The sequence below is a fragment of the Apodemus sylvaticus genome, chromosome 14 (genome assembly GCF_947179515.1).
Source record: "Apodemus sylvaticus chromosome 14, mApoSyl1.1, whole genome shotgun sequence".
Classification (NCBI taxonomy): domain Eukaryota; kingdom Metazoa; phylum Chordata; class Mammalia; order Rodentia; family Muridae; genus Apodemus; species Apodemus sylvaticus.
In genome coordinates this window covers 55,079,377-55,092,357 of record NC_067485.1, presented here as the reverse complement: position 1 = coordinate 55,092,357, position 12,981 = coordinate 55,079,377, and the positions used below count along the sequence as shown (strand labels likewise).

The 12,981-nt window shown below is 46.6% G+C and overlaps 1 protein-coding gene across 1 annotated transcript in view; it reads right to left on the bottom strand.

Annotated features, from left to right (window-relative positions):
• The window catches only part of Mkx (mohawk homeobox), a 73,537-nt gene extending 61,772 nt beyond the window's left edge, over positions 1 to 11,765 (bottom strand). Inside the window, exons 1-3 of the mRNA XM_052157370.1 lie at positions 10,867 to 11,765; positions 8,669 to 8,934; positions 6,933 to 7,092 (exon numbers count right to left, since the gene is read on the bottom strand). Of these exons, the coding sequence (XP_052013330.1) occupies positions 6,933 to 7,092; positions 8,669 to 8,856 (348 nt within the window). The 5' untranslated portion in view covers positions 8,857 to 8,934; positions 10,867 to 11,765. The remainder of the gene's footprint in view (positions 1 to 6,932; positions 7,093 to 8,668; positions 8,935 to 10,866) is intronic.
• Between the last annotated feature and the right edge of the window lie 1,216 nt (positions 11,766 to 12,981).

Below are 12,981 nucleotides of genomic sequence, written 5' to 3'. Positions count from 1 at the left end.
GACCTGGAAAGGGGATAACATTTGAAATGTAAATAAAGAAAATAATCCTGGCAGTGGTCATGCACGCCTGTAATCCCAGCACTCTGGGGGGCAGAAGCGGGCGGATTTTTGAGTTTGAGGCCAGCCTGGTCTACAGAGTGAGTTCCAGGACAGCCAGGGCTATACAGAGAAACCCTGTCTCGAAAACACCAAATCCAAAAAACCAAAAAAAAACAAAAAAAAACAAAAAAATAGAAAAGAAAAAGAAAAAGAAAGAAAGAAAGGAAGGAAGGAAGGAAGGAAGGAAGGAAGGAAGGAAGGAAGGAAGGAAGGAAGGAAGGAAGGAAGGAAGGAAGAAAATATCCAATTAAAAAAAAGAGAACAAAAACATGGTAGTCATGCAATTGCTTTCTCTTAAAGGACCCAAGCCCAGTGTTGCTGGTATGCATCCTTGATCTTAGCTACTTGGGAGGCTGCAGCAGAAGAATCACTTGAGGCCACATTTTGGAGTCAGGTTTGAGAACAGTGTGAGGAGTCACCTCAAAAGAGATGGGGAAGGAGAGAGAGGAAGAGGAGGAGATGGAGTGGAAGGACAAATGATCCAAGACTCCACAAACACAAGGAGCAGAAAAGTTAATGATATTGAGTGGACTAACTTGTTTTCTTGAAATTTTGTGACGTAGAAGAGCACTCTGAGGATGTGCCGGTGTGTCCTGCTTGGGCAATGTCTAAGTTAAGGAACTAGAGAAGCACGGGGGTGAATATCCAACAGGAGAACAAAAGGCACACAAGAGACTTAAACAGAGGGAGGGTGAGGTTTGAGACTCACAGGCTCAGAGGGAGGTGAAGGCTCCACGTGACACTTCACAGAGGAGCTAGCAAACCAACCAAAGGCAGAGCAGTCAGAGCAGTGAGAAGAGAGAGGCCAACAGGCATCCTGCTTGAAACCGAAAGTCCTTGTTTCTTATGTACATCAGTGAAGACAATAACAACAACAAAAAGATATTTGAAAGCAAAGAAAAATTACTTTCACTTTCTTCAAGGAGCCATTGAGGATAAAATGTACTTTTCTCATAAAATATCAGGATATCAACAGCATATAACTTTTTCAGAGGAAAAAAACCTAAAAGAATAATAGTTGCTTTTAAAAACATAAACTATACAAATATAATTGTCTTTTTCTGTGAATTTGCCCCAGAACAGAAATTCCTATTATTACAATGTCTTGTGTGACAATGTTTTCACTGGAAAATTGGTTCTTTTTCTTTCTCAGTCATTGTAAGTGCTATAAATACAAAAGAAGTAGCTTTGGAAATTGCTTGATTCCTAATTATTATATGAAACTATTGTGATTTCTCCTTTAAAAAGCAAAATTACATTTTTCTCCTTCCATGTCTAGCACATACTGTTTTATTCACATAAATTCAACATTGACACACTCATATTGTCCCTTCTGCCAAGATGGCCGTCCTCTCACACTGTGTACCAGGCCATAGCTAAACCCTTAGTCTTCATCAGCTTCTATTCAGGTCAAGCTGAGCTGTATTCGTGTCTTTACATTCTCAGGCTTTCTTTTCCACACATAGGCACCTTCTAGGAGCATTCATTCATTCAGCAGACAGACAGTGAGTAGCTAATGCGCACTAGCTGTGCTGTGAAGTGCAGGCCTTGACACTACCATACCAACACACATGAATCTACAAACATCACACACTCACCTGAACCCCTATAATAAAAGTGATAATCTGAGACCCAAGGCAGCCATTGACCACGGAAGCAGGAGCACCTGGTCTCTTGTTCACTAACTTTCCTTCCCACCTCTCATTCTCTCACTTGCTGCCCAAAGACTCCTGCAATCCCCTGACTACTGCTTAGGCACTTTAGAAACACTCTTCTAAACTTCCCTAGTCTCCACTCTGTTCTCTTACATGGATCTTAGCAACTATTATCAAATTCAATCGTGATGCATTATTTTGACTTAATCAATTCACTTCCTGAAATCGTCATTAATGCCCTGTTTTCCTGTAACTATAGAATTCTGAAAAGTGCCTGGGCTGCTTGGTCTGAATTTTCTAAAAACATGCCATGTCATGTAGACTTACTTCATTCATTCCAACTTTTTCTGACCTTCACGTGTACATCTAGGGGCTGGGATGTAACACGGTGGTAGAGCAATTGTCTAGCAAATGCGAAGCTCTGGGTTTGAGGCTTAGCATGAAAACAATACAAAACAGAAAAGCAATGCCTTCACTCCAAGATGGATGTGATGTTTCCTAACATTTTTGAGAGCTGTGAAACAGTTGTCACTGTCTATCTGCCAATCATTTTGCAGCTAGCTGTGCAGCCTGCCTCCCACTCGCTGAAGCTTCAAAACCATTTGCATGTGACTAGGCCTACACTTCTCACACAGAGGAGGCATCTTCTCCTGTGACTGTATCACATTTCCTAGGGCCCAGCACCAAACCTTTTTGTGTTATCTTCTTTACTAAACAGCATTCAATTGAGACTGTATTAGACCTAACCAATGTCACTAGTTTGCTTTATACCCACATAGTGCAGAGTAAAACCCAATTCTCAGGACACTTCATGTAATAAGAATGGCCTTCTAGTTCAAAAACAAACATTAGTTCAGTATGACTCTAATGTTTAAAAATGGAAGAATATTTAAATGTCGTGGGGCTTAATTGGCTTTTCACAATTAGGAGCCATCTATCTTTTAATGTGTTATATACTCATAGTACTTAAACTATTATAATAACATTGGAGAATTCCCAAAATTATCTGTATTATCTAACAAAAGCTTTTAGAAACTGGTTTTCTAAGTTCAATTGATGGCCAGTGTACTAGCATGCATATGCTACTGTATTCATCAATAGAAATGTACAGTACAACTTAACAGCGAGGTGCAGGATGAGGTGTTTCATATTGACTTCCATGAACAGCAGAGGTACTGGTGGTTGATGAATTTGCATTTTTTTTTGCAATTTTCCTCATGACTTAATGGAAATATGTCACTGACAAAAATACAAATATTAACTCACATTTTCTACATTTTACACCTGCTTCAGATTCCTTCATATTCATAAATATTTTCTTAGCAAGGGTGGGTTCTGGAACAGCATTTAAATGTCAAATGCCTTTAAAACTCCATATTTTAAAATGAAATCTTACAGAACTAAATATCTAGAAGCTGGAAGAGAAGAGAAAACTGTTTTCTGCCATCTTCACCAAAGGAGCTTGGGTTTGTCATGTAGACAGAGAAACTGTAGCGTGAACCCAGAGGAACAAACTGGAGTCTGTCCAGTTCTAAACATATCACATTAAGAAGCATAGCTTGAGTTATTAATTTAAATAACCTTCTTTCGATACCTATAACACTTGGAATGATGTGTAAGGCCTTATATAAGATTTTGTTGATTATTGCAAGTATTGCCTTAGAATAAATACTAAACTTTCAGCAAAAGCAGCTATGCCAGTGTTGGAAGCAAGATTTTTATAGTACTGTGATTTTACAAAGCATACAGGAGCACCTCACAGGAGTGTGAAATTATAGTCCCAGAAGAGGCACAGACACCCAGTCATTACTCCTTGGTGAGCTACAAATCTCATAATAACACCAACTTCCCATGTCATACTACTTGTTACTGCTACAAAACAACACAAGCTATTTGAGGAGTACACAGAACATTTTTACCATACATGAACAGTGTTAGTGATCGGCATCACACCCAGTGTTTTGTTTGGTTGACATCAAAGCATGCCACAAAATCCTTAATTTTGATCAAAATGCTTCTTATGATGTCATGAGGATAAGGCCACATACAGACAGGAGTTAGACTCCTAGCAAATTAGGGCCAAACAGTTAGGGTCAATGAAGAACAATAAATGAGAGTCACATGATCCATCCACTCATTTCTGTTGCATTTTCCCAAGGATGAACACTGCAGGTATTAACCAATGTCCTCTGGAATTCTGTATAGCAGAAAAAGTCCTAAAACATATTTGCACCTTTTTCCTTCTGGGCCCCATGGGAGATTAAGAAAAGCATGTTTCACAGCCTGCTTCCGCAGTGTAAGAGGAACAAAGGAACTTAAAATTACTGTGTAGGAAAAGCCTGGCACACAGTCAGAGGAGAATGTTAAATGCAGAATAAGTGTCCAAACTTATAGCATCTTGTTGAGGAATAAAATAGTCTTGGGGGATACATTGCTGCTATAAATCTTGAGGAAGAAGCAAGAGGAGGCCCTGCAGTGAGCATGACCCAAGCACTCAGAAATGAAAGCAGCTTCCCATAACTGCCTGCAGGCATAGATGCACCGTAGATTTGTAGACAATTCAAGTGAGTCCGACTTGAGCTTGGTCATCATCCTATAGGATGAATCTAGGAAGCTGCCCTATGCATGTTTCCTACAGTATTCCAAAACCAACCAGAGTTCAAGGGTTCCTAGAATGGCCAGAGAGACATTCTGGAAAGCTATGTGTGACTTTAGTGTCATTTCCCAGAAGAAAGCTAGCTATTCGTAGGGAACGAGCCATGCTATGGGGTAAACCCTGTGAGGAAGAGAAGACCATTCTTCTCCGGAAGGCTGGCCCACAGGGGAAAGTGGCTCCCGGAGAGACTGACTCAGGACTCAGAGTCTAATTCTCAGGATCAAAAATTTGACTCAGATTCACAGTTCCATGCTTCGCCACCAGAAGTGTAAAGTATTTGCATAATTTATACAGTTTCTAAAATTGGATATGCTTTGGATGTTTAATCTATGTTTGACTTACATAAATTGCTATATATAAAAACAGATAGGTGGATGCGTGGGTATACATATGCATATGACGTATGTTCTTTACATATGCCATTGTGCACAGTTGAAAATAACTGAACCTAAGCTGGATTATAAATAAGGTCCCTGGGTGGTAATTTTATGCATTCAAGTTTTTCCACTTACCACTCTAAAAAAGTTTAAGAAATTTACCATACTGATAATAATTTAAAAAGCCATTGTCATACGTGTATTATTTATTATTTTAAACAATCTTTACTCCATTTAAAAATTACATATTTTTATTTTCTGAGTTGTATAAAAGAATAAAGAAATTTTGAAGAAAAATTTCACATAAATTTTTTTAAAAATGTAACATTACCAAAATATAAGTGTGAAAGCAGTTCTTTGTATTAAAATTATCATAAGTGGCAAACTACTACATAAGTAGGTTAAAATATAACTTTGCATTGCAGTTTTCCCAAGGTAACAGTTATAAGTTTAAATTTCTCACTAAAAGCTGTTTTTAAAAACCTGTCAAATAGACTTGTTTTACATATGAACAGCAGCAGAGCCATATCATAACAAAATAATGTCCTGCCTTATTGTTGAACTCACGGCTCGTATTCAAGCACCTCCGTAAGCGGGCAGGTGTCCAGAACAAGTAACAGGCCTGTTTAAATTGACACCGGAGCATATGCATTTATTTTCATAAGTCAATTTTTTTTCTGAATGTAATAACTTATTTAGAAACTGCTCTTGCAAAGTTCACAGTTTTGTGCTAAATAGATCCCAAGCCAAGAATACAGAATTGGGTTTTGCCTCCAGTGCTGTGGCAAATCACCACTATTACAATTTCCTGTTAATAGGAAGGAAAGCAGATGTTTTTCTCTAAAACTGTATTCTGAAAATAAGCAGAAAAATAAATGGTCGAATTTTGCGGATAGTTGCTACAAGCCAACACGAATGCTCGGTCAGACTTTCCAGTAATTCTTAAATACTCTGGAAAGAGGTTTTTATTTTATCGAGTGCAGTTTTATCTGGGATCTCACAGTATCCTCTTGTCATACGGTTGATGAAATGTCCAAACTTTCAGGCATGTGCTACTGTAATATAAAAGAAATTCTCAGCTCCGGTAATATAAAGTACTTTCCAGCTCACCCCGTGGACTCCTCGTTCTGAATCTGCTGTTTACACAAAAGTTTGCATCACTACATTTAGTCAGGAACACTGCAGTGTGATGGGAAAGCGTTTAATCCAGGATTTGTCATTGGAGTCCTCTGCCTGCAGCTTCCACTCAACTTGGTAAAGCACTGATAGTAACTACTCTGTAGCACGTATGTATTTGGGAGAATACCAAATACCGGTTGTGCTTTTCTTTAAAAAAAAAAAAAAAAAAGCTAGTTAAATATAAGGCGGTGTCTGTTCACTAGAAGAGAAACAGGCTGGCGTGGTTGGCTGCTGTGAACTATGGAGCCTTCTTTCCCTAGCCTAACAGAAAGCAGCAGCAAAGTGCTATGGCTTCCAGCTGTGCCAGGATGAGGCAGCCTTTAAAAGCCTCTTCCAGCCTTTCCTGTTTTGTGACCTACCTCTGAATAATATTTAATTTTACTTAGTATGTACATGAGTTTTAACTTGGGGTCCAATATGCACCTGCAGGCTCCTGGGTTCTCAAAGTCAAACCAGAGTCCTCAGCATCACCTGGGAACTCATTAGAAATGCACATTATGGCCCCGCCCCAGAACTACAAAATCAGGAATGGTGAGCAGAGCAGGATTTAACCTGCGCTCTAAGTAGACTTCCTGGTAACTGATGCACATTAATGGCTGAAAATAACGGTAGGTAGACCATTCTTACCCACCTACCCACCGCTGCTCTTAAATCCAGATTCCTACCCATTTTTGTATCACACTGTAGCTGGCCTTCCATTCCCGCAACAATGCATCATGGAAACTCCTACTAGACCCAATCATTCACACTGAGATGATTGATAGCGGTGAAATCCCTTTCCACGACAGGACCTGGCACCTGTGCCTAGACTTCATCCTCCGTGGCAACAGAAGGCAAAGATCTGGACCGGCCTCTGAACTCAGAGGTACCATCCTAGGAAGGATGAGGCACAATCCCAGGAGCACTGCGCTTCTGCTCCCCAGCTAGCGCTAGCGGGGAGACCCAGTTTGGAGGAGTCTGGATTACCTGTACTAGCGTCATCTGCGAGCCTAGAGCCAAGAGAATCTTCTCAGTTTTCGTAGGGTACGGGTTGTCACGGTGCTTGTAAAGCCACTGCTTAAGGGGCCGCGCCATGTCTTGCAGGGCCTGTCGCTTGTGCCTCACCTTCCCTCCATTCTGCCGGGCCCTGGGGCGTGAGGAGAGGAGAGGGACATATTAGCGGGACCTTATGGGTGGCCTGAAGGCCCTCCATGATAAATCGCATTTCTGTGATGTCAGCACCCAAACAGGGATTAACCTCAGTGCGCCCCCAATGCACAACCTCCCAGCAACCCAGGGTATCTATACTAAAGCAAGTCCACTCTAACAGGCTCCAAAGTCAGGGCAAAACAAGAAAAGGAAACCCCACTATTTCTTAGTGTGAGCACCGGCTCCTTTACTTCTTTCTGAATAGCCACCTGGCCACGCATCAAATGCAAGGCCTTACATTTATACTGAAAGGGGCAGCTATTTTGATCCCAGTAAGGCAGGGATGTAGGGGTAGGGACGAACGCCACGTGGTTGGAAAACCGGTCACTAGACTGCAGATCTGGACCTATAGTAGACACTTTCTTCGACCTCTCCTTCGGGCTATTGAGTGGCCCTGGCCTCCGAGGAGAGCCAGCCCTCCGAGTGCTCTTGCTCGGGTCCTGGGGCTGTAGGTCGCCAGTGGTCAGGGAACACACACTGGACACCGGAAACAAAGCAAACGATGATGGCTGCCTAGGCTCTTGGGACTCTTGTTTGTTTCATTTAATGCTCTGAAAATGCGAGAAGCTGGAATATTAGCAGACCCTTGAAAAGCGCTCTAAGGCCTTTCCCTCTTTAAGAGCGTGAAATGCGCAAAATGTTGTCCCAACAGCTAAAGGTTTCTAAAAGACCCCAGGAAAGCCGATTCCTAAGAAGTACAATCAGAGCAGCTGGCCCCGGAGCAGGCACTGGGTGCTGCGCTCCCGGGAGGCTCCGGGAGGTGTCGCCGCACTCCCAGCTCCAGTTCCCGCATTAGCGACTGAGCCCCTGCCCCAAGGGCGCGAGGCTCTTTAAACTCTTTGAAATGCAATTCTACCTGCGCTGACTGGTAGTAACTGCCAGAGAAAGCCTAATCTCTTTTACTAAGCAGCAGCGCAGCGAAATAAGCATCTGGTGCTGTGGTTCTAAAGAGGGCTGACTGCTTTAAGTGCCGCAAGGACCTTGCCAGGCACGCACTGCGCCGCACACCCCGGGACTGGCTCGCCCTGGAGTTCCTGGGCCCCGACAACCCTCTTAGCCCGAGGAACCGAAAGCCTCCAGGTCAGCAGCCTTTTTCTCCGGGCTCGCCGCGGGCTCCGCCGATCCGTGTGCGCCAAGGACGCCCTTGGGGAGTACACTTTCCCAACACGCAGTCCCAGGCCGGGTTAAGATCCTCCGGCGACAGAAAAGGAAGCTCCTGAGGTCTCACCTGGGAACCATCTGTTTGACTCTACCTTGTCACAGCGCATAGCGCACAATCTGCTCCTGCTATACCACAGAGGAAGCACGAAACTACACCGGGTCCCCAAGATGCGGGAAGACAGGGCGCCAACTACATTTTTATCAAGCTTCTTTTGAACTGTTCTAAGGAATTAATCCTCCCAGTTTTGAGGCGGTAAATCTTGGAAGCTGTGAACTCCTGATCTTGTTACACTTCCCCACCCGCTTCTCGCCTCCCCTACCGTTTCGGAACCAGCCCCGGCATATGAGCATACCCTGTCCTCCGGTGTCTCAGGCTGAGGTTGTCCTTGAGGGGCGGACCGTCTTGAATGCCCACCTCCGGGCCTGTGTGTGGATTGTCCAGGACGCCACCGTATGGCCGGCTGCCACGTTCCCGATCTGGGGTGCCTCGGTCTTCAAAAAGCACGGCTCCCCCGAGCTTGTTGAAGACGATAGTGTTCATGGTGAGGGCTGGCAGGGACGCGCGGCCTTGCCGCAGAGCCTCGGAGTTCACCGGGAGCTCCGCAGCAGGGCTCGGGTTCTAGAGGATTAAGACGCAGCATTGTTACTTCCCACCGTGCCCAGGTTTCCGCAACTCAGGAGCCCAGAATTTGGAAGGGCTGCTGGGCTGTTGAGCTGAAGGGAGGGGCTGTATTGCTGCTAGTGACCAGGGAATACCCTTCTTCCATACCTAGCTACCTACACACTCATACAGCGCTCTTGGGACAGTTCCCTACCCTGCTCCTCTGATCAAGCAAGCTCCCACATCTCTAGGAACTTCAAACAAATAATTTACCTACTGAGGAAAAGCAATTTCCAAAGGAACTTTCGGTCTCTAAGAGAGACACGATCAGGACAGCAAAGCAGAATAAACAAGTGAGGGAAATGTTCTTTAAGCACCACACGGATTAAAGCCTCTTCTGGGGTATCCGGAGGTTGGAAGGAAGAGTCGATTTAAAGCAACATGAATGAATAATTGCATCCACAAGGACGCGTCAATGCACCCCAAATCTTGGCGTCCGAGTTTTCGTGTTTTCTAGATCTTGGACAGTATGACGGAGACCCCCTGCGTCTTTCTGTTAAACTCTCCCGGTGGGATAAGGGCAATGGGAAGTTAGAAATAGAGCCCCAAACCTGAAAATTAAACGGTCTAAGGACAAAGATGTCACGGATCACCCCCCCCCCCCCGAACCCCAATCTTGCTAGGGAATTCCTAGCGAAGGTGCCAAGTCCAATTCTCTGGGGATTACAGTTCGCAGGAATTCGAGCCCATTTCGGAAGCCTCCAAGATGGCAGAGACCCCGCACACCTTTAAGACTGTAGGCTCCGAGACAGCCCAGGGCTCACCTCTGGAGCTGGGGTGCCTCAGGTCCTCAGCCCGCCAGGTGCGGACATCCGGAGCAAGGCCACGCGGCTGCAGAACAGCCACAATACTGCTGCGAGAATCGGAACATGCCCACCAACAGGATCTCCCTCCAACACCCTCCTCGCTCCGTATGCAACTCCCGGTAGCTCGTTCAACTCTCTGCCAGCACCCCCTCAAAACACACACACACACACACACACACACACACACACACACACAGTTTCTCGAAGATGCAGCGCCTACACTCGCCAATGCCTCCCTCCCCTTCCTCTTGTCATCGAAGTGTAGCTACTGCTACACGCAACATTTAGGACAAGTCACAGCAACTAGGCAACAGTCAGTAGTATTGGTGTGGAAAGGGAAGTCAGACCTCTGGTGGCCGCTGCGTTGTGTCCTAGGGCTGATCCTGTGCAGGCAGGTACGGGCCTGGAGTGCGCATCCAGCCTCGTCGATAAGTGTCAAAGCAAGTTTGTGAGCCTGGCGCCCCTATCCCAATGATTGACGTCCACTCCTCTTAGTGGGTGCAAGCACCCTTCCCCGGTGCCATTCCACCTCTTTCCACCAGCCCGGTCGAAAACTCAACAGCGCGCTTTTCCAAGCAAAGCCTTGGTGAGCTTTGCCACCTAGGACCTTTCCCACAGTCTGCAAACGTTGCCAACGCTCTAGCTCTGCGACTGCAGGCACGGTGGCTGGGGAGCCCTGAATTATTGCAACGGGCGCAAGGCACGATGCAGTGGAGACCTGCGGTTCTTAATTCTCCCTGGGGTCCTGTTGGAGGTCCCCAACACCCTACATCAGTCCCTGTGCTCTACACTTACCCAGATTCGCTCCTAGCAGTGCTGACTGGCGCGATCCCTGCAGAACTGCCCGGCGGATAATTAAAAAGCAAAGCGAGGGCGGCCAGGTGGGTTGTTAGCTGCTTCCCAGACCCACCCTCTAGCTTTGACCGACACCCGGGCGCGTCCCCCCAACTGGCTCTCAGACGGAGGTGGGGGAGGGGAAAACCGAGCGGGGGCGGGGGAGCATGCAGGGAGCAGAGGATCTGTGGCGCCCCAGCCTCAGTGAGCCTAGAGTTCAGCGCTCCGGAAAGGGGAGTCGGGGCCGTACCTGTGGCCGCGGAGCCCGCAGCCAGCGGCTTACTGTCCCGGCTCGGGACTAGGCACACTCCCATCCCCACCGCATGTTCTCGGCGCAGGCTCCGACGCATTCACCGGGGCCACCGGCGTCGTCTCGGCTTTATTTACCCAGACGGGCGCGCGCGGCCCGGGAACCGGAATACCGAAGCCTTCTCATGTTTCCCGACTGCCTGGCCCAGCTTGCGAACATCCCGCGGGCGCCGTATTCAGGTTCCCGGGCGGGGAGAGAGGAAGCGATTGCGCCCGCCGGGCCGCGGGTGCTGCAGTTAACCCCTCGCGCGTAGACGCAGCCGCCGGCTACGCCGGAGCCCGGGGCAGTCGCGTCCTCCTGGCGGGGCACCGCTACCGGATGCTTTCGCCTAGCTGCGCCTAGCAAGACCTGCTCTTTCTTTTCCTTTTGCGCTCCAGGGAGTAATCCGAGAAGCTGCCCGGATCCTGGGGCTCGCGTCACCGGTACAGAGGTTGCGGTGCAAATCCTGCGTCTTAGCTACGACTAGTGCCGGAAATGTCACCAAGCGAGGCCGGGAGCAAGGAGGTGGCAGAGACACCCCAGGTGTTTCCCTCCTGGTTAGCTGACGGTTAGAGTCTCTTGCACCTGGGAACCCCCTTTGGTGTCTCTGGGCTGGCCAGCGAAGTCCAGGCCATGGAGGTCAAGGCCAGGCAAGCCTCCGCTTCCCGGGAATAGCACTGCAGAGGTAGAGATGCGGGAAGACAGAGGTGGAGCAAGGCGAGCTCGGGTGCCGGTGCTGCCATGCCAGGTGTGCAGAAGACAGAGTGCGAGGAGGAGACTTGGATCTACATGCACCCCAGGCTTAGAGCCTAAAGTCCTGTGGAGCAAGAAGAAAGAATAGCTACCACATTCTCTAGGATGTGATTTGTAACCTCCCAAAGACTGCGCAGTTGGATGGGAGAAGCTTCAAGAAATTGTGACAGCTCAGAGGGTCACATAGGTGGAGCACCAAGCCTCCTGCTCCGGTGGTTCCCCCCCTCCCCCTGCGCTGTTCTTGGTACCGGTTATCTTTTAAGAGCTAAAGAAGATTTAAACACGAAAAATACTCGAAAGAATTAGCATCATTTGGATTTTTCTCCCTTAAGGATAGCCACACAGGGCTGATGTAGAGCCCCACCTAAGAATCTGCCTTTTACGTGGTCTAGAAGTGGCTAAAATATATAATAAACCTGATATTTCCAGAACTAATCTCACCCTCGATTCTTCAAAATTGCTATCTCCTCAATTAGCAAGAAACTCAGCAAGGCAAAAATCTAAATCAGCAAGGAGACTGGCTTTTCATTTTTGCGCTCCAGGCAGATGTGCACTATGGTTTGATTGATTGCCTTTTGTGCTGTTCCCGGGTTTCTGTGATACGATGTTTCTTGGCCTTACTGCATTTGCTGCCTTTTGCGCTGCGCTTGGGCAGTAGGTTGTGGGTAGGCTCTGATTCACAGATGCCACCTCAGCGGCTTAAACCCTAGGGACAAATCCGACCATTTCAACCGTCGATTTTCAGCGGGCAAGTTTGGGCGGGACAATCCGTAGGAAGAAAGAGTCCATTCTCTTTCGCGGTCTCTGTGTAAAGATGCTCGCTCTGTAGGCATTGGGGTGCAACCTTCCCAGCTGCCCTTCCCAGAGACGAGGTAGTAATCGCAAATGTGATTCTGATTTCACAATATTCTACTGTTTTACGGAACTGTGTGCTACAGTGATGCTATTGTACAGAACAAAGGAATTTTGGGATCTTTAGTGTTTCAATGTGTTTACATGCGTTAAAAAAAAAAAAATCCCGGGGACTTGCGATACATTGGCACGTTAGTTTCACAGCCTCCTCCCCCACTGACCCCCACCGCCGCGCATAAGAGATACAGAATTAAACAAATATACATTTCCCACACACACCTTAGTCTCATATGAGGTCACTGAAAATTAATATATCACTTCTCCATTGGACTGGGGGACTTAATGGTTCGGGTCTATTTTGCAGTGCAAGAACAGTAGAAGGCCCGTGTTAAAAATGAAAGTGTTTTCCGAACAGTTCACAGAAAATGTTCCAGGATGCAGCCTGTGTGTGAGGGGAAGTATCTATTTTTT